Here is a 21,644-nt window from a genome sequence, read left to right as displayed (position 1 = left end):
GTGGAACAAGATCTGATGGTGAGACAAGATGAAGATCAGATTGTAGCAAAATGATCTTCATGATGATGATGATCTGAAGTGGATCGGCTCATCTTTCAGCCTGAGTGTGTAAAGTGGCTGTCTTAGTGTCTAAGCGTGTAAAGTTTTGAAGTGTACAGGGCGAGTGCTGAGATGCTGAAGGTCACATAAAGACCAGACATCATAAGAACATGTGAGAAGTGAAGACACCCGAGAGCTTCCACAGGGACAGACCACACTGTCTGCTCATGTCTACAAACTTCAGACGTCTGGAGGTCAGCGGCTCTAAAATTATTTACAACTTAGTAAGGAAAATTAATGTATGATGTTCAAGGCTCTAATCGTAAGCATTTGTAATATTGAGAAATGAGAAACATTTTTATTAAGTAAAAGACACAAAGACCAAAAATAGTGCATTTTAAAAGCAGTATTTTATTGCTAATGATTAATTCAGACGCACGACTCGACTCATCAATAGATTTAATTTGTTTGTTTTTTTTAAACACAGACACATTGACGAGTCACATCAGCTCTGTTAATGGCTCGTTGATTAGATTTGTAATAACAGTGTAATACCTCTGCATGGCGCTCTTTTAGTCATAAAATTATACTGAGATGTTTCTGTAAAAAAAAAAAAAAAAAACAACAAAAAAAACCTAAACAAAAAAAAAAAAAAAAAACACCTTTTGGGTACTTTATAGTGGCTTCCAGTTCCAGTTCCAGTTTCTCTCGTCAGTGCAAAGTCACGCATAAACACGATGTGAAGCGCGAGTGCGAGGGCCGCAGGCGCAGTTCCTCAGGCTTCACCTCTCTCTCTCTCTCTCCCTCCCTCTCTCTCCCTCCCTCTCCGTACTCAGCAGCATTTCTTTCCTCTCTTTCTCCTGTCGCGGTCGCGCTGAGCGTTGATGTGCACCGTGTCCTTCTCTCGCTCCCGCTCTCTCTCCGCGCGGTTCTGACTCTGCTTCTTCGCCCTCAGGACCATGTGGGTGAACTCCATGAACATCTGGGTCACACAGACACACACACACACATACAGTGTGAAGACAGAACAATCAGAATACTCCCACACACCGCAAAAACAGAGAACACGTTCTGTAATCTGATTGGTCACTGGTTTCTAATTTAAATAAAGTTAAACCTGGCTCACTTCCTCTCTCCACTCACTATTCCACACTGCCGGACAAACGTTTTCACTAATACTCGCTCAAATGTAACAGAAATTTTCACACGATGAATGTGTATGTGTGTGTGTGCGCGCACAGCAGACATGTAGCCTTGAAATTTCCTTTAGGATCAATGAAGTATTTTTCTTTCTATCCAAAAATTTTTCTTTATTTTTAATATATTTAATTAGTTCATTAGTGACTGACTCAGGAATTTGTCTGTTAAGTATAAACCTGCAACCAGTTATAATAATAACAATTATAGTAATAATAATACAAAATAGAAAAAGATTAGTGGTAAAAAAAAAAGGTAAACAAACAAATAAAAATGAGAAAAAATACTAATACCAATAAAACTAAACAAACATGAGAGATTTCCTCAAAGATGAATTTAAATTAATTAAAAAAACATTTTCTGAACAAGACCACTACCCAAGATAATATAGCTTTAAATAAAATCCAAATTAAAACCCAGAAAAAAATCTAGTATTTAAACCAAAAGAAATTAATGTTTACAAACGTCATTTTAAATCAGTAAAGCTCGGATTTTAAATGTAGCAGCACACGTTTTTCTGTAATTCTACAGCTGGACCAGAGTGACACTATTTAAAAAAAATAATAATATAAAGAAAAATCACATCCCTATTATTTAGACACTGGTGTTGCAAGTTAAACTGTGATATTTAACAGTTAAATGTTTTATGTAGTTTTTAAATCATATTTATCGAGGCCAACAGATTTATTTATCACCTCATAAATTATTGATAAACTCTGCATAGACTCCTGACTGTGGGTATATTACTTGTAGTAAACTGAAGCATTTTGTGATGAAATAATCGTGATTTAGATGTTTTTTATTAACTGTACAGCTCCATGTTGCACTACACATTTTGTATCTTTTATTTTTGCAGTGCACTCTGGGAGAATTTTTATCAGGAATAAAAGACCTGTAATAATTATAACAGACATAAAAACCTCTTCTACGTTGATGTTCTCCTTTGCGCTGGTCTCGAACACTCGAACCCCTACAGTCTCTCCAAACTTCAGAGCGTCCTGTGAGTCCACCTGCTTCTTACACGGATCATCGTTCTTATTCCCAACTGGAAAAAGACCAAGAGTTAAAACCGATCATGCACACGCGCTCAAACACACACACACACACACATGGGTGGAATATAATCACACCCACACTGTACAACTCCATTAATCCCACAAGTCGTTAATATTAAAATATTTCCTAAATATGGCTGCTGCTCATGATCATCTCTGTTCACTGACTGAGCACGAGCCAATCACAGAACAATATGCAAATGATATGCAGATGCATCACTCGTGATGTGAATACAAAGAGATTATGAAGGTCGTTCTAGATTTTGTTTGTATTAGGGTTTATTGCCATTTCAGCATTTAATGGCAGATATATATTAAACATCCAACCAATTTATACGAAACAATATAATATTACCTTATAGATTCTTGGCCTTGGCCAGAAGAACAAGATGTTATAAAAGCTTCTTTAGATGCACTTTTGCTAAAAATTCTGCCTTTGTCTTGCAGAATAAGTTTAAATTTAGTTCTGGAAAAAAATTCAAATCATTTTTTCATGCCATTAAAACTTGGGCATGTCAAAAGTATATGCTTTATAGTCAGATTAGTGCTTAAGTGCTGACATTTTGGAGCTTCCTTGCTCTTCAATAAACATAGATGGTTCAAACCTTACAACCTGGTCGTGTCTGGATCTGAAGGGGCGAAGCATATTTTCCCCACAGCTGGGCTTATTTCAAATTATTTGTTATTTTGGCATTCTTCCCATTCTGCTTACCATTTATTTAATATATATACCGATTGATCATTGGCTTGAGAACTGAGGGTGGGATTTGGGATTTGAACTCTGGGTAAGCTGTAGGAACAGTCTGTGTGCGTCTCCTCCTTAAGTTTAATGACAGCAAGTAAAACGAAATTACTCGTGAATTTGGCGTGTTCATCTAGCAGCTACCTGCTATCTTTAATAGTTTCTGTAAGGGCTTGGTTTGCTGCCATGTCTGCTTGTGCGCTTCCTGTGATTCCACAATGTCCTGTGATAGTCGTTCTAGAACCAGAATGCGTCTCACTAAACACTGACCTAATATTTTACACACGTTATCGCAGTTCTGAGAGATCTCGTTCAGCCACCGCTTCACGTTCACAAACGACTCCGGATTCGTCACATCGTACACAATAATCACCCCGTGTGTGTTCCTGTAATACCTACAGAGAGAGAGAGAGAGAGAGAGATAGTTATTTTTCCCCCACTCTGAAAAATATCAACATAAAACAAACACCTTTATCTCAGAAGATTATCTTAGTAAGAGACACAGCGGTCTTCTCAGTACAGTGTGTGCGCGTGTGTGTCAGAATGTGAGAGCCTGTGTGACAGCAAGACAACTGCACAAACACGCACACACCCTGAGAGCACACTAATGTTCAGACACCGGTTTTGTTGCTCTTTTGTTTGTTGTTTGTAATATTTATAAATAAATGCAGATGAGCCGTAGCATTAAAGCCAGTCACATTAAAACCACTAAGGTTCTGGGTGGCGCTGTGGTGTCTGGTACCGGGACATTAGCAGCAGATCCTTAGGGTGCGGCGGGGCCTTTGAGAATCTGACAAGTTTTTTGGCATCTTCCATGGGGCTCGATCAGATTGGCTTGGGATCTGGGGAGTTTAAGGGCTCAGGAACGTCTCTCAGATCCATCTCTAAACTCCTGCAGATTTCCAGTGGAGTTCACACTATTAGTGTATAAGCTGATGGTCAGGAACAACCCAGGAACCATCGAGGCTCAGGCCTGACATGAACTAGAAGCTGTTGGAACACCAGTGTCTCCAGTTAAAACAGTTTACATCACCATGGACTAAAAGGAAGGAAAAAGCTCCTGCTCCAAAATCCACACCTGCGCATGGACAAAGAAAAAGCCTACTGGAGGAAAGTCCTAAGTAAAGGTGAGAAGAATACTGTAGCAACTGTTAAGCATGGTGGTGGGAGCATGGTGGAACTGGATGCACAAACTGGATGAAATCATGAAGAAAAAGAAGAAAAACCTCAGAGCTCATCAGCAAAACCTTTAAATCATCAGCTAGACGCTCAAAACCAGCACATAACTGACCTAAAACACACATCAGAGCTGGGTGTAGAACAGATAGAGCGGGTGAACTTTAACCTTTTGGAGTCTCAGACTTTCAGTCTCCAAAATGTTATTCAAAGTTTCAGGAGGCCAAAAGATTTAATAAAATACTACCCATTCCACCAGACTAAGAGATCAGAGATCAGATATTAGATATGAGACGGGAGCTCAGAGACAAAAAACATCTGCTGAAGGTAAAACTTACTAAGGCGCGTTCACCAAAATATCAGGTGTCTGAAAGCCCAAATCAATTAAACCTTGTGCTCCAAACTACAAAGATAAACAATGAGAAAGACAGAGCACAAGAAAAGAGAGAGACTGAGAAAAAGAGAGAGATCTAAAATAAGATATTTAACAGAGAACTAATCGGTGCACTTTGTCAATTATACGTGCACTGTGAGCTGTGAGGCGTGGCTCTGTGGGTAGAGCTTACGTTGAGGTGATGGTCCTGAACCTCTCCTGTCCGGCCGTGTCCCAGATCTGGAGCTTCACTCTCTCTCCATCGATCTCCACCGTCCGGATCTTAAAGTCCACACCTATAGTGGTGATGTAGCTCCCTGCAGGAGAAACGGACAACACAGGGATAAACTACCTCAATAATAAACCTAAAAACATATGTACACACACTGACTGGCCAGATTATAAGGAACACCTGTTATTTAGTCCAGCCAATCACAAGTTGATACTTCTGTCTGTCATATGCTTGGCTGATTTGAGAACTACGTAAACGAGCAGGTGTTTCTAATTATATGTATATATACACACACACACACACACACACACACACACACACACACACGTTAAACCCACCAGAGAAGGAGTTGTCTGCAAATCTCAGTAGCAAGCTGCTTTTTCCAACATCTGTATCCAAGAGAGAGAGAGAGAGAGAGAGAGAGAGAGAGAGAGAGAGATATGAGAGAGAGCTGCAGTGTCGTTTGTAATGTACATGTGCGCTCCTTCATTCAGCCAGAGACCAGCTGTCACTCCAAATTCTTCTTTTCTCATTTATTTATAAAACACCAACATCTTGCGCTTCCTCATAGCGCTCTAGCATCGTAACCGAGCGGTCGCTGTGTGATAACGTGAACAGGATCTAAAACCAAATCTTGAGGTTTTAAGTGAGAAACCGCATCACGCTTTAAATCTGGCAGCACTGGTTTCACTTCACAATTTCTCAACTTCCTCCTGGGCTGCTTCAGAAATCTGCTTGGTTACGTACAGGAAGGTTTTACAGTAATCAGGAGAAGAAATGAAAAAAGAAAATGAAGGAAGGTGAAATACGATAGCGGTGTTCTCTGCGAGTCCAAACAGAAACGGTGCGAGTTTGACACCATAGGCTTAAAATTAAATCTGAGTCACGGCAATGCAGAGCTGCTTTATCATGATGTGCATGAGATTGATATAAATTAGGGTTGTCCCGATACCACTTATAGTCAAATCGAGTACTAATACATCCATTTGGGTACTCACTTATACAAAGTACCGATACCACTACATGCCGTTTTCCAGAACAGAAGTTTTGGGAGCGCCCCATGTCTGAAACACGCACCCGATATTGCTTTGTTAGTGCATGAACCCCGAAACTGCTCTCCATGTAGAGTGCCTCCCTGTGGAGTAAACTTCTCACCCATGCTTCTGAAGTGCTACTTCACTTTTTTGATCTTCTGTTTTGTTTTTAGAGTAAATACAAATCAGATTACCGTTATAATGAACAGTATACATAGTAGCAGTCAGAAGTTTGGACAGCCTACTAATTCAATATGTAATTCAAAAATCAGGAAAGACCATGGAATTAAAGGGGGTGTTCAAATTTTGGACTAGTGGGAAATTGTGTCCTCACTCTCTTTGTGGAAATGTGCTCTTTGTGGTCCTTCAGTATCATGGCAACTGTTTATAAACAGTGCAACATTATTACTGAAGCCAGAACATCAACTAAACAAAAATGCTTTACGATTTAAAGAAGAGAATTCTTATTAAATATATAAAAAAAATCTGTGAAAGGACATGTACCTGCTACCTTGAGCAGCATTTAAAAGCTGTGGATAAATATTTTAGACATTGCAACTTTCAGTAATGATGTTTCAGTCATCTCACAAATTAAAATTTGAGCACATAAACATTTGTCAAATAAAACAAACTCACTTTGACTGTCGTCACAAAACAGAGCTGGAAGCGAATGAGAAAATGAGAAAGACTAAGAGACACGCTGCTGAGCTGGATTAGCAAGACAGACTGCATGAAGAGATACGCTGCTAGATGAACACGCCAAATTCAGAAGTACTTTCGTTTTACTTGCTGTCATTAAACTTAAGGAGGAGACAACACACACAGACCTGAGCGCTGTTCCTACAGCTCACCCAGAGTTCAGTTGTTTCTTTGTTCACAACCAGAAAGACAGCTCCACTTCAGTCTCTCATCACAGCTGTAAACACTGACCCAGCTTTGACACAACAGGGAGGAGGGGTGTCGTGTATAGTTAGTGCCGGCTCTGCCTCAAAGTGAACAAGTGAATGTGCGCGGTATCGGATCGGTACTGATATCGGGACGTCCCTAATGTAAACTAAACATCATGACGCAACTCTGAGCGGTATAACGATTATAAGATCACTTCTGTGATTACTCTCTGAATTGTCCTCTGTAGAGGGTCATGGGACCTTATATGGACTCGGGTCACTGGTCACACTCACACTGACACACACACTAGAGGCACAAATTTGAATTCAGCATGTCTTCGGACTGTGGGAGGATCAGTTATAATTGATTACAATTATAATATTCTTTGATATCAAGATTTGTTTTTTGTTTTATGTCCTTGATGACAGTGTGCGGTCACAGCGAGGGTCTGTAAGGTAATTTTGCCCACAATGGTTCCTGAAGGATGTTAATAAGGAAAGAATAATAATATTTCCTCAGAGAAATCTTTACCAGTGTTGGTTTTAGCATCACTCTGAGTAACAGCACTTGAGAAATCCTTCTGCTGAAGAAACCGTGGTGTGCGAGCCACTTGTTTGGATTCAGCGCGTCTTTAAAATTTGCATAGAGGTTAAAACAACATTAGATAATTACTGTTCCGTGTCACAAACACGTGTAGAAAACGAACGCTTTGGTCATTAGTCTTCGTTGCACGCTAGCCTGAACACAGGATAAACACAGTAGTATCTTAAGACTTAATTAAATGAAAAACGTTACAATTATTTTATATATAAGTAAAAGCACTGACTGGAGTCTCCGATGATGAGCAGCTTGAAGAGATGATTGTAGTCCTTTCCCGCCATCCTGCTGAACCACAAACGTCTCCGAGTTAAATGAATTTCCGGCTTTTACTCCGTTACAAGTCTGAGTTTTAATCAGAGCATTAAAAAGTTTTCCCACAAAAGTTTATTCCAGATTAAAGAGAACCACGTGATCCTACAGTACACTTATCTCTTTTCTGACGATGATAAAAAGCAGATCTGCAGTGATTTACGTAGAGCTGGTGTGTCCATATCCCGGGAATTCCGTGACGAGCTGTTTGGGAATTCAGCTGTAAGTGCAGTAGGAGCGAGACGCCAGATCCGATGATCTCATCCCAACAATGTGGGAGGAATCTCTTCTTCTAAAAAAACATCAGCTGGAGCAGGAGCAGCTCCCATTCTGTTCCAGTCCTGCAGGCTCGTGTCTCTCCTACGGCTCCTCAGTGGGCAAACACTGACTCCTTACACATACACACACAACCGGCCACGCCTCCTCCTCGTTCACCGCAGTGCCCTAAAAACAAACAAACACATAAAAACTTTAAACGAGCAGCCAAACATCGCTTCATGCGCTTCCTTTCTTACCCTGACGCGCCCATCACTTTGGAATAGGCTCGATTTGGACTCGTCGCGTCACATGACTCTTATTCCATCGCTCCAAAGTCCAATCTTTATGCTCCCTAGCAAAATGAAGCCTTTTTCCCCCCTCACTAACAAGTGGTTTTCTTTCTCTCGTGGGTAAAGTGCTCTTACTTTCACTATTAAACATAGCTCAGTTTTTTGCTGTTGATTTTTTACCTTGCAACTTCACAGAGTGTTTAAGTGATCTCCAGTCATAAGTGAAAAATCCTGACCACATTTCTTCCACAAAGTTGACGGTTCAGCACTATCCATCCAGGCAATAATAATAATAGATCGAAGGGTTCATAACCCAGTTACAGTAATTTCAAATCTCCTTAGATGTTTTCTTTGCTTGATGCAGATCATTAATTCTGCCTTTTTAAAATGGGACTGTATAAAGGCATCACAATGGAACAAAAATACTGCTCTACAAGTGTACAGGGCGAGTGCCCTGTCCCTGAGACACTAGCCCTGTCCCCCCCCCCCCCCCAACACATAAACACACACACTACCAACACAAACATATGAATGTCATGGTAACTGTGTCCTCACTGATCTCACCTATAAAACACAACACACGCGCGCACACACACACACCTCATTGCATTGTTGTGATTGGTCATGCACGTCACCACAAACATTGCACACTGGTCACACACTAACCCTAACTAGTGTTAGCACCTCGACGTACATGATAAAAAAAAAAAATATATATATATATATATATATATATATATATATATATATTATATACTATAATATGTTGAATATGTTAAATTATAGTTATAATATAATGAAAAAATTATGTTTGCCATGCGGGCCCCTGAATGTAACAGAAGGAAGCGTCATCACCACCCTTTAGTTATGAGGTAATGTGTGAGGTAATAATATATCTGCTGAAACAGTGGAGCAGCGTGAGGAGCGGCAGTGGGTTGGCCAGTTAACAGTATCACGCAGGTATATATATATTTAAAATAAAAAGCAGAATAAATTCAGACAGCAGAGAAATTCTGTTCTACATTCTGGACACGTTTCATGACCAAACTATTTAATGTTACATTCAGCACCAATAACTTAATTTATCAGTCGGAGTATTCTGAAGTGGTCTCTCCTGGTCTGTGGAGGATCAGCCCAGATTAGGTGTTAATCCAGGTTTACTCAGTGATTTTATCAAATTATTCTTCTCATCACACTGTGAGAGATCTGAGTAAATCTTGTACCGCACTCTACACCTGTCTGTGTAACCGCGCCCGATTCATGCAACGGTCTATAAAATGCTCTAACTTCAGACCTGTGAATAAAGAACATGACAGTAGGACGGAAGTCCTTTACGGTAACAAGGAGGCGTATTTACAAGTGTGTGTGTGTGTGTGTGTGTGTGTGTGTGTGTGTGTGTGAATGTATCATCATCGTACATGATGGGTCATCGGTCATTGCCGTGCTCCGATCTGTAGAAATCAGACGAGTGCTGCTCTGGCCCTAAAATGTAAAAGATTGTATTTTCTTTATCCAAACCTCAAATATTGGTTTACTGCACGCACACACGTGCACACACACTCACTACGTAGTGAGAGCACGCACACGCTAAATAAATGAGTAATGACATTGACACTTCCTTTTTAACACTGTCGAAACAGAAATAAGAGAAACAAGTCGAATCATTCTGTCTGACCAATCAGAGTCCTCCATTGTCTCTTGCTCCGCCCACACATCCCTGTCGTCATATTTAATTACCAATCAAACATCCGCTTTATGTGTATGTTTAAATAGTAACATTAAGTCAGACACACACACAGAGTATATCCCTTATCTGATGAAAGAGCATGTTTAAACCTGCGCTGAGTAACACTCTTAATGGATCTCAGTCACATTTCTACTCTCACACACACACACACACACACCTGATGGAACAGACTGGGGTAGCACAGTAGGGGAGAGAGAAAGAGGGACACACCCACCGGCTCCCCTAAAGTCAAAGGTCAAACGTCAATTTTCCATAAAAACAGGAAGAGATGGAATATTCTCCCCCCTATATTCAGCTCATGGTAAAAATAAATCATAACAGTCCTGTTCATTTACAGAAATGTAATTAAAGAATCAAGAAAAAAAGAGAGAAATCAGCTTAAAAAAAAAACAAACAAAAAAAAACAGGCATCATTAAAGAAGGAAAAATATCTCCAGCACAAGGGTTTATAATATTATAATATTAATAACAATAATAATTATTATATTAATTGCAGTAAAAAATACAAAAAAAAATTGTAAATAAAGTTTGAAAAATAATCTAGAAAAAAACTATTTATATTAAACAAATAAAATAAATTAGATAAATTAAATTTTAAATTAAATTTGATAACTCAAATATAGTAACAATTAAGGGTGAATAAAGTTAAATATTATACTAATGAAATAACTCGAGCAATAAGTAAATTAAATAAATTAAGTGTAATTTTATTAAGGTATTGAAATTTTTTTATAATTATTTAAGAATTTTATTGTTATTACCTCAAACTCAAAGGCAAAATAGCAACTTAAACTAATTTAAAATAAAAAAAATAAAATAGTTTTAAAGAAAAAAATCTAGGTATTTTTCAAAAAAATTTAATTACATTTAATCCACACAAATTATTCAACATACTAAAATGTAATATAAAATAATTAATAATTTTATAATAAACTGTATTTATTAAACTAAAATAACTATTAAATACCTATTATATTTATATTATTTTTTAAATAAATTATTTTCACAAATAAAATGGTTAATTTTCTAAAATTGAAATATAAACTGACAGAACAAATCAGGAATAACTACATTAAAATAAATAAAAGTAAAATCTGCAGCTATTCTTTGGGAGATCTGAAAGAGAAAAAAAAACTGCTGTTCTGTTTACTTACAGAAACCCGATTATTTCTCCTTAAACCCGGTCATTTTACAGAGATTATTAATCCCTCACCTGGTATTTTAATATTGTAATATTATTTTACACATTCTACCCCCTCTCCATGTACTTTAATATTCTTTTACACACATTAATCCCTCATCAGATTTACCTCAGTCTCCTCAGGACGGAGAGCTCGCGCGCGGAGGCTAACCAGAGTTAGCAGCCTTAGCTAGCCTGAAGGAGTTTCCTCTTCCCGATCCGGGAGCCTTAAAGTTTCTGTCACGAGCCGAACCGGGCGAAACCGCGTCACTTTGACACAACTGAAAATAAAACGTTACAGAGGGTAATGACCGACTCCCCGGTTACCGACGCGCTCCGGCTGCGGGTCTGGGCGGCGGCGGCAGCAGCAGCATTCCGGCGTGTCGGAGCCTCGGAGCGGCAGGAATCAGGTCTGAGGTAAAGTTAGGAGGAAGCGGACCACCGCCAGAGGGCGCGTGTGCAAAAAAAAAAAAAACACATCCTGATTACCTTCCTAATGGATCCGCAGGGCACTAGATCGAGTGCCCTTAAAACCTTATAGGATACCGGAAGTAGTGCGCGTGACCAGGGCTCAAGCACGGATTTGGGATACAGCCTTAAAACAGCGGTTAATGGCAGCTCTTCCCTTAAACTCAGGAACTGTTTCTCAGAGAAAGTTTCATAAGAAAAGTGATGAAATTAAATCTCAAGACAGCATTCTGGTTCAAGCAGTGTGTTTTATACTCCATGTTCACACTCCACAGGCCTACGTAATAAAATTGTATTATTTATCTTTTTAACTATTATTTTTTTTCTGTAGGTTTAACACAAGAGCTATTTATCTGTTTATAATCAATAAACTGATTTATTCACATCAATTATATAAAGATAGACCAAAAAATTTTTTATTATACAAATAAACTGCGAATAAAATACATTATTACACCTACTATTATAGAAAATGCATTACATTTTACACAAACTGATTTGTTTCCAGTTTAGATGAATTACTGAAAAAAACAATCACAGAAATACTCGAGATGATCTCTCTCTTTAAAGGAGCGGAACGGTTTTACAGATTGTAACAAAAAGAAAAAGAAAACACTGACGTGGAATATTTCCATGCAATACAGCAGAATCTCGAAATTACTGACCATCAGGTGTAGAACGGCTCCTGGACGTACCGGCAACAAGTCGGCATTTGGGTCGTTTCTACACTGAACATGCTTCGTATGTCAATGGAAATTTCTTCCAAAAATTTAATTCGTATGCTGAGGTTCCACTCGTACTAGTTTCTTTATTTATCAGTCTCTTTACTCTGTTTGATATCAGCTCCGCCCCCAAGTCAGCGAATGTAGACCAAGCTCCACCCCTTTTCAGTAAAAGGGACTTGATCAGGCAAACGGACGGGGTGTGGCGAGTTAAGAGAAAAGGTGAAGAACGTGTCTGTGACTTCCTCATGATTGCTCCAGATGTTACACACTGCCACTTTAAAGGTGAGCGAATGTGAGATAGTGAGATAGTGAGAGAGTGATGAGGGTTTTTGAAAGTGTGTGAGATGTTCAGAAGGACAGTGAGAAGGCTCTGTAGGAGAAGTTGGTGAAAACGTCGATCTGGTTGCTGCTGCCTGCGACAGTCATCACCTGCATAGTCAACACACACCACATTAACACTTATAATAAACACTGATTAAACACTGATTCACTCATCACGTCCTGAGAGCTAAAAACACACATCATCACGTTATATCTGACGGAGATCGTCTGTTACACTCCACACACGCAAGGTCGTATTTCAGGCTTTTTATCAAAGTCAAATCTTTAAACACACAGTGCCAATTCATTTTGTTCCCAATCCAGGCTATGCTAACCCAGGCTAGCGTTAGCAATGCAGCTTTGACTTGTCACCTGGCTTGTTGTCACGGCAACGGCATAAACCTGCTGCCGGTTTTTGGTTCCAGACTGCTTATTTATTTATTTATTTATTTAAGTCACTTTTTAAAGACCTGTCCAAATTTAGTGATTCATTCTGACTGTCTTGTTGAATCAATCTGAGGTCCGTTCTTCGTACGTCGCTTGACACATCCGAGAACAACTGACACATCTAAGATGAGATCATCGTGCTAATTACAATCCAGCTAAGTCGGTTCTTTGAGCTCACCTGTTGTTGATGATTAGTAGAGCTGGATTGAGTTGTCTAGGATTATTGCGCGCTCGTGCGTTGGTTTAAAACGCGATATGCATCAACAGTAGAAACACTGATCACAAGCCCTCCGATTGGTGGATGAAATGCCAAAAGAGCGGCTCAACTTTTTTTTTTTTTTTACACGTGTTATGCGCTGAAATGCCCCCCTGCCATGGATTGCCCCCCTCCACATAATGCTATCAAATATTATATTAGAACATAAATTCATATGTTAATGGTTTACAAATTACATGAGACAATAAAATAAATATATAAGCAATATAAAAAAATATATTTTGTATATGAAAAAATAGAAATGTATATTTTTTCAAATACAACATGTATACTTTTATATTGTTTATTTTATAATAAAATTAGTTTTGTCCAATTTATCATTATAAAATAATATTTTTATTATATATAAATATTTATTTGCATATTCATGACAAACCCCTGAAAAATAAATGTGTTCCAAAATAAACATTATACAAGAATTTGTATTAATGGCCTTGACGGCTGTCTCGTGCCTAGGGTTTATTATAATAGTAATATCATATTTGATAATACTAAACCTATGAATTTATGTTCTAATATAATATTTAATAGCGATATATATGCAAGATACTTTTCCTTTCCCACGTGAGTCAGTCCACGTCAGTCGTGCTCTTTAACCAATCAGATGTGACCTCGCCATTTCAACCAATCATAACCCGGCAGGAGCGCAGGCTAAATCCTGTTTACATGAAATAAAGCTGCTCCGGAGCAGGTTCAAGCCTACGGATATGTTACTATAACAGCAAATGCGAGAAGCGCATCGAAGAACGAAACAATCCAAGATCAGGACAAATCCACAACAATCAAATCCAGCTAACTTAGTTAGCGACGTACGAAGAACGGACCCCTGTATGGTGCTTGTTTGTTTTTGAAGTTCATGCAGTCGTTATTGTCAGGGTCAGGAAACAGGGAAACAGTAAAATGTTACAGAAACACTTTAGTGAAAATAACTCACAGTCACAGGTACAGTCGAGTCACACGACTTTGATGATGTCATACGTGACTGTGCCAGTGCAGAGTTATATTTGAACCAGAGATCCTGGCAGTGAGATGTTTCTTTTTTTATGTTTGTAGATGTTTATTCTGATGTCACTCTCTCCAGCTAAAAGATATTCTGGATAATCTAATCTCTAAGCTCTCGTACACACTGCTGCACATCTGTACTGTAAAGGTTCCCATAAATGTTTTAAGAGGAGCTGTGGAGAGCAGATTCGATCACCTGGTGTTTTTTTGTTTTTCAGGAAAAAAAAAACATCCAATTAATTATTGATAGAGATGCTCCGATCAGCATTTTTGGGGCCGATCACCGATTACCAAGATCATGATCTGCTGATTGCCGAACACTGCCGATCACAAAATGGCAGGGGAATGGAAATCTTTTATCTATAATCTAGCAGAGTTTGCACCATTTGTAGAAATGAAACTTACTCTAAATTAAATATATTGAAAAAAAATGTAGAAATAGGCTACATAAGATCTTAAAGAACCATCAAGTGTTTATTTTAGAAAATGAGAACTTGAGGCTACTGTAGGCCATCGTTCCCAAATAAGGCAGAGTAACTTAAAATTAGTTTAGTTTCTCATACTCGGCATATTCAGTTGTATGGCGTGTTGTAGGATGCCTAATCATGTTAGTGGTGTTAAAATGCCGTAAAATGCCGTTTACGTTTTTATCGGACACTTTGAAAAACTTCCAGACGGGAGAACTCATGTTGCCACTGGTAAGCTCCGCTCTGCTGTTGTCTACCTGTGTGCCGTGCATACACGTGTGAAAAAGTCGCGTGAATAATTTCCGTCAAGTGATCAGCTTTTTTGATCAGCGCTTTTGGGGTTCGCCGATTAAGCTATTTTTAGCCAATATCGGCCGATCATGATCGGTGGCTGATCAATCGGAGCATCACTAATTATTGAATAGTATCATTATTACATTCTGTATTTTTTGGTAAAAAACAAAACTCCAATCGAAGATCGAAGCAGATCTCAGTATTCTGCAAATACAACCTCAGATGATCAACAAACTTCAGTTTTCATGCCCTTATTTACTTAACACAAATTATATTGGTGCGGTGTGTGTTTGTGTGTGTGTCTCCGCTACACTGCATGAAATGAATCAGGAGCCAAAAATCATCAGGAAGCGTTAGTTAAGTCACTTTCTCTTTCATTCTAAGTGTGTGTGTGTGTGTGTGTGTGTGTGTGTGAGAGAGAGAGAGAGAGAGAGACTCACCCTGTGTTCAGTGGTGCCGAGGTTCAGGGCGAGTGTGTTGAGAGACGGAGGAGTGCAGGGGATCTGAGCCTTCACACTTCCCCCCAGCAGGCAGTGAGACACGTTCGGACCCTCACCTACTGCGAAGATCTACACACACACACACACACACCTTATGGACACTTGTTCCAGTTGAAATATTTAATAAAACACTTTTATTTAAACTGCATCCATGTGCTCCGATTGGTTGGAAGGTGTTGATTAATTCTCTCTAACAGCAGCTCTGACAGTAGTGGTTTATATTAAAGCGCATGCTTCAATACGTTATCATTTCCATAGCAACGACTGAATTGTAAGCTGTGCCTAATAAAGTGTTGTGTGTGGAAGGAGTCTCCAGTGTCAGAGGTGGACTGAGGAGTTTCTACATGTCTCACGTGGAACATCATAAACAAGCTGCGATTTTCTTTATTATTAACTTCAAGGAGAGGCGATAAAGTAAGACATGGTGGTGTGTGTGTGTGTGTGTGTGTGTGTGTGTGTGTTGCTATCAGAGAAATAAGACACTCTGGGATGTTGGGGATGTTTTAACCCCACACATCTGTAAATGACTGCTTTTTTCCCCCACATGAAATAAAGAAGAACATTATTGCACAAGAGCCTGGTTATCTCCTCCAGCGCAGACAGGTCGTCTAGCCGGCTCATCTAGCCGGGTTTGCTAGTTTTTTTTTATCTGATTGTGTACGACTTCTTTATCTCAGAACTCGTACAGACCTGTATAGTTGTCGTGTTTAAGTTGATATCTGTGTTTTGTGTCGTGCACAAGATCAGCGTCACGAGACAAACGTGCAACATCTGGTCATGTGACCTTCAAACACATTAAAAACTTAAAACTACTGTATTTTTATACTTTAATATCTAAATTTAAACAGTAAGATGTTTATGAGTTATACAATCAATGTTATAGACATGTGGAGTTTTAGAATGTGACAGAGAAAATAACATACTGAAGCGTGCGAAAGTTTTCACACCCTTACCTCTAACTGGGTGGGGGGGAACAAGATGTACAGTGTGATCTTTATTGCTTCTAAACAATCGAAAGAAAAACTGTGTGTGTGTGTGTGTGTGTGTGTGTGTGTGTGTGTGTGTTAGATCTGTTTAAGATTTCTGAATATTTTTTTGCTCCTTGGATTTTTCTGGGAATCTTTTCCATTGTGTTTCTGTGTGTTAATTTATCCTTTCATCCCTTCCTCCGGCTACGTGAGAGTGCTGATCTATAGTTTTGGTGTACATTCCACACGTGTCTAATGCAGCAGCCTGCACGTCCGACACGTCTGCCGGATCGAGTTACCTAAAAAGTGAGCGCATGTCTTTTAAGCGTGCTGATGATGTGCAGGAGTGTTCAGTACAGAGTCAAGTGGTCATGCTTTATGGTGTAAAGAAGGAGGGAGCATTAACTTTCGCACAGAATCGTTTTAGGATATGTGGAGCCGCTCAGGGTGAACACTCACCAGGTCCTGGTGGAACACGGCGTCTCTCTGGCAGCCGCTCAGCGAGAACACGGAGGTGGGAGACATGGAGCGGAGATGCCACAGCGAGAGGGCGGGGCCTCCACCACACAGCTGGGGGGGGGGGGGGGGGGAGATGATCAGTAAGGTGTGTCAGCTGGATGTTGTAAGTGAGGAACAGTGTGTGTGTGTGTGTGCGTGTGTGTGCGCGCGTGTGTGTGTGTGTGTGCTCGGTGACTGAGCTCCACTTCCTCCTCACCATCCAATCAGAATCCGTCGCTACGCAGCTGATCCACTTCCCGTACTGGGGGCGGGCGCATTCCTAAACACACCGACGTACAGAAGGTCAGTCTCACAGTGCGTGTGTGTGTGTATGTGTGTGTGTGTATGTGTGTGTGTCTCACCTCATATTTATAAACCTCCACACAGTGCACACTCTGGCCCGTCCTCCAGTCTATGAAATCACACACACACACACACACACACACACACACACACACCATGTATTAACACAACATTCCATTTAACTTCAAACAGATTTCTAGAAGTTTCTGATACACTGTGTTTTTTCATGACTTGCATGAGGAGCGCTGCTCCACTGTACACTCCTGAGGGGGGAGGGAGAGGGGGGGCTACTCACCCCACATTCTTACAGCTCCATCCTCGGCTCCTGACAGGATCTCTCCCTCTCTCTCTCTCAGAGATAAACAGTGGATATAATCTGTGTGTCCCTGCAGAACCGACTACACACACACACACACACACACACACATTATGATTACTAAATGTCAAGATGCAGAACTCTCTGCTCAACTGAGACTGAATTATCTGCAGTAGAACCTGAACACACAGACTCAGGTTTAATAAACCCAGACCCACGGGCTCTGGCTCGGGTCTCACCTTGAAGGTTCCGGTTTCCATGTCCATGATGTGGATGTTATTGTCTCCCCCACCGACCACCAAGCTGTTGTCCTAGGCACAGAGAGAGGGTGTGAAACACACACACACACACACACACACACACACACACACAGAGCTGAATACACAGCGTGGTCGGCGCTCACTCTGGTGTTGATGATCATGTCGTTGATCTCGGGGATCTCCAGCCCGCTCCTGAAGAGAGGAACATCATTAACATGCAGTGTGTGGAATTTAAACACGTTTAATACACACCAGTGACATCACACCAGTGAAATGCAGTGTGTTTTACTTGTAATTGGGTCTCTTTGTCCAAACAGCTTTAGTGTTCTGTAAAGAAAAAAGAAAAAAAACGAGATTGAAGTGAAAGTGAAAATGGAAAGAAAAAAAATAAACACAGTCCTGGTCTTGCCACGCCCAACTGTCACCGCAAAACTACACCTTAAACAGCCAGAACCCCGGGGGATCGGCACTCTCATTTGTTTTATTTCACTGAAGTTTAACAACTTTATCCCCCTGCTGGACTGATCTTATATTAAAAAAGGAAAAGCCATACAATAAATATATATATATATTGTGTGTGTATATAAAAATTTAACCCTCGTAAACTCGCCATTATTCCTCTCCTCCCCAGGGGAGGCGCCACCAAATACTGAAAGTTAGGGTGCCAAATTTATTGATGTAGTTGATGTAATTGCGACTGTAGTTGAACTCTGACCTTCTTGCTCAGCTCCGCCCAGCTCCAGGCGCTGATCTCTCCGTTCCCCGAGCTGAGGAGGTGTGTGTCTGTGGAGAGCAGCGAGAACACGGGACCTTCATGGGCTGGAGAGAGAGAGAGAGAGAGAGAGAGAGAGAGAGGAGAGAGAGAGAGAGAGAGGGAGAGAGAGAGAGAGAGAGAGAGAGAGAGACAGAGGGAGAGAGAGACAGAGAGAGAGAGAGAGGGACAGAGAGACAGAGAGAGGGGGGGACAGAGATAGAGAGAGAAAGAAACAGAGATAGAGAGAGAGAGACAGAGAGAAAGGAGGACAGAGAGAGAGAGACAGGGAGGTAAAGAAGAGAAGTTTGTTATGTTGGACTGCAACTGTTTTATTCTCTCAGTAAAAGATGGAGGAGGTGAGAGAGAACCGACCAGTAAAGGTGAGGATGGGTTTCTGACTCGTGTCTTTCGCATCAGGACTCAGAGCAGCTGAAAGGCTGCAGAGGAGAACACACACACACACACACACACACACACACACACACACACACACACACGCACACATTATAAACCAGCTAAATTAATACATATATTTAAAAAGAAAATTAAAAACAAACATGGCAAGGTGTCAGTTAAAAAACACCTTTTTTATTACTATTAAATAATAAACCAAAATAAAATAATGAACTTTTAAAAACTCTAATTGAGATTAAATTCCATTGAGTTTAAAAACAAAACGAGTTTAACAATCATGTTTAATTTAATTTGACTAAAATGAGGTAATTTTGAGTTTAAATGACGTTAAACTCTCACTAAAAGTAAGAGTAAAGGAGTAAAGTGAATCTGAGTTTAATTTAAACCATTAAACCAGGATTAAACTGGGATTTACAGGATGATGGAGTGACAAGACCTGAAGACCACCAGAAGGTGGCAGTAGTGCTACCTAGAGACCAAGAAGATAAGACAGGAGAGAGAAAACCACAAAATATGAAGGTGTGAAGTAAAATCACATGACTCATGTATGACGTCATGAGGCCATGTTCCTTTAGGGAGGAGTTAAAGAGCTCATTTGCATACATCAGTGTTCTGTGATACATAAAGTGAACACCACACGCCTCGGCACAGACCGACGACTAAACACACACCTTCATTACTTATACTATCTGTGTATAGTACACTCCCGTACACGTTACACAGCTTCGAGAGAGAGGAGGAATAACTACAGCACTGTGAGGATGAGGATGATGATGGACGCGACCCTCGTGTTTCTCACCTGAACAGAGCGATCTCTCCGTAGTTGTTCCCGGCTGCTAAAAAGCGCCCACACGGAGAGAAACTCTGCGAGAACACGGACATGTGCAGGAGCTGTGGGGAAACACGCAAACAGTTTTATTACAGGACTTTAATCCAGATTTTGGGGGAAAAACATCTCATGACTTAAAAGCAAAAGAAGCGTAACTTCTAGTAAAACGACACAGTGTTGGGTTTCAGTAAGAAAGAACTAAAATGGCCAAATAATGTACATAAAGTTATGAACCAAAATGACAAGTTTATTCGAGATGAAATCATCGAGATGCGCTACAGTTCCGGTCACTTTCACCGTACGTCCTCCCCGAGACTCGCCTATTGATGGTCCCGCCCCTGGGGATGAATTCTCAGTGCCCAATGTGGCGAACGTTAAAAAACACGTCGAGCGTGCACTCGGTGGAGAAGGACGGGTCGTCCACGGCACGCTGACGAAGTTCTTGGCAGACTTGTACGCGATGTCCGACTCATGTTAAAATCCCACGTGAGGATCGCCTGGACTGTCCCGTACGACACACCGACAACGGCAGCGATGATGTGGATTGTTCTCTGACCATCATCGTGCACAAGCTGCCGAACGCTCCCGATGTCTTTTGGCACGCTCCCTGTGACTGGTGCCTCCGGCCTGGTGCTGCCATCTGCTGGTGATTTAATTCTGTAATGATTTTCGGGCTCAGCGTCTCTACAGAGCTTCAGATCGTCTCACCCGCTCCTGCGTCCCTGCGGGGATCACCAGGGACGACCGGCGCCATATCATATCATCACACTGCGTATTGACACTCTGTAAGTATTACAGTTCTAAACTTGGTCCACAGTTAGCTCGAGCTACACAGGACTCTGTTCTGCCTGCCAGTGTGTGAGCAGTGCCACCTGCAGGACTACAGAGGAACTGCAACACATCACCACCTCAAACGCAACCATGCATCAAGTAATAAAATAATAACAATAATAATAATAATAACAATAATAATTATAATAATAGTAAATTATAAATCTCTAATTTTTCTTATTTATATTGTTTCTATTGTTTATTTTTTCCCTGTTATTAACCTTAACTTCGGGTGTGTATTATCTATTTTATCGAGTGTTAAATTTTAGGGGGTACAAACTTTTGCACTCATCTCTAAGCACTATTAATAAGTGGATCTTTATATCTGAAATCTCTAATGGTTCATCGACAACCTGCGAACAGAATAAAGTCAGTAAACCTGAGAGGAACTGTGCATCAGAACAGCAGCCTGAGGCGGGAAAACACGAATAAACCTCTGAGATTAAAGTCTGAACTAAAGACCGAACTGAAGATCATCAGTGTTTACCTCAATCGGACCCATTTTCTCTGTAGAAATCAGTTTTAATCCCTGAATTCTCACTCAATGCTCTCTCGTTCCGCCAGAAACGCGTTTTGAATTCGGTCGCTGGAATATGACGTCACAGGCGCGGGAGTGTGACGTCAGCCTACTAACCGCGGCAAGGCCTCCCAGCACGTTATTTATTGTTAACGTCGTCTATGATTTGTTTATTATTTACTCTGTGTATCATCTTTTTGTTCCCTTTGAGTTACTTGCATGATTCAAGTTTAAGACCTAAAATATTGTTATATCTTTCTTCTTTGAATATCGTTATTGTAATTGTTATGAATATGGAAAGAAAAGTGCTATTACTGCTAAACCTTTTAGGAC

General features: G+C 40.3%; 2 protein-coding genes across 3 annotated transcripts; both read right to left on the bottom strand.

Annotated features, from left to right (window-relative positions):
• Positions 1-426: 426 nt before the first annotated feature.
• si:dkey-16l2.16 (ras-related protein Rab-35) lies at positions 427-11,552 on the bottom strand. Its single transcript, XM_053514350.1, has 7 exons — positions 11,251-11,552; positions 7,563-8,089; positions 5,153-5,203; positions 4,776-4,899; positions 3,304-3,428; positions 2,157-2,281; positions 427-1,021 (listed from the first exon to the last, which is right to left on the bottom strand). The coding sequence occupies exons 2-7, from the start codon at positions 7,615-7,617 to the stop codon at positions 872-874; spliced, it is 630 nt and encodes a 209-aa protein (XP_053370325.1). The 5' UTR covers positions 7,618-8,089; positions 11,251-11,552; the 3' UTR covers positions 427-871.
• A 436-nt stretch (positions 11,553-11,988) lies between these two features.
• thoc6 (THO complex 6) lies at positions 11,989-21,386 on the bottom strand. 2 transcript variants are annotated; one of them, XM_053514360.1, is made up of 13 exons: positions 21,282-21,386; positions 19,934-20,025; positions 19,093-19,157; positions 18,682-18,785; positions 18,256-18,293; positions 18,110-18,158; positions 17,946-18,017; positions 17,686-17,788; positions 17,450-17,499; positions 17,305-17,367; positions 17,049-17,159; positions 15,562-15,690; positions 11,989-12,742 (listed from the first exon to the last, which is right to left on the bottom strand). In XM_053514360.1, exons 1-13 carry the CDS (start codon positions 21,294-21,296, stop codon positions 12,662-12,664), a joined length of 972 nt encoding a protein of 323 aa, XP_053370335.1. In that variant the 5' UTR covers positions 21,297-21,386; the 3' UTR covers positions 11,989-12,661. The 2 variants fall into 2 exon arrangements, with proteins under 2 accessions (XP_053370335.1, XP_053370336.1); XM_053514361.1 differs by lacking the exons at positions 11,989-12,742; positions 15,562-15,690 and adding an exon at positions 16,521-16,888.
• Between the last annotated feature and the right edge of the window lie 258 nt (positions 21,387-21,644).

Source organism: Clarias gariepinus, chromosome 16 (assembly GCF_024256425.1).
Source record: "Clarias gariepinus isolate MV-2021 ecotype Netherlands chromosome 16, CGAR_prim_01v2, whole genome shotgun sequence".
NCBI lineage: Eukaryota > Metazoa > Chordata > Actinopteri > Siluriformes > Clariidae > Clarias > Clarias gariepinus.
The sequence above is the reverse complement of the archived record's forward strand: the minus strand, read 5'-3'. Positions and strand labels throughout refer to the sequence as shown.

What these genes read in the sequence shown, in the direction of transcription:
- si:dkey-16l2.16 (XM_053514350.1), bottom strand. Translation starts at nt 7,617, where the DNA reads ATGGCGGGAAAGGACTACAATCATCTCTTCAAGCTGCTCATCATCGGA. An exon ending in TGCAGACAACTCCTTCTCTG is followed by an intron (nt 4,900 to 5,152) that starts GTGGGTTTAACG and finishes TTTCTCCTGCAG; the next exon opens with GGAGCTACATCACCACTATA. An exon ending in AGAACATCAACGTAGAAGAG is followed by an intron (nt 1,022 to 2,156) that starts GTTTTTATGTCT and finishes TGTGTGACCCAG; the next exon opens with ATGTTCATGGAGTTCACCCA.
- thoc6 (XM_053514360.1), bottom strand. An exon ending in ACATGATCATCAACACCAGA is followed by an intron (nt 18,018 to 18,109) that starts GTGAGCGCCGAC and finishes CTCTGTGCCTAG; the next exon opens with GACAACAGCTTGGTGGTCGG. An exon ending in CGACGGATTCTGATTGGATG is followed by an intron (nt 17,160 to 17,304) that starts GTGAGGAGGAAG and finishes CCCCCCCCCCAG; the next exon opens with CTGTGTGGTGGAGGCCCCGC.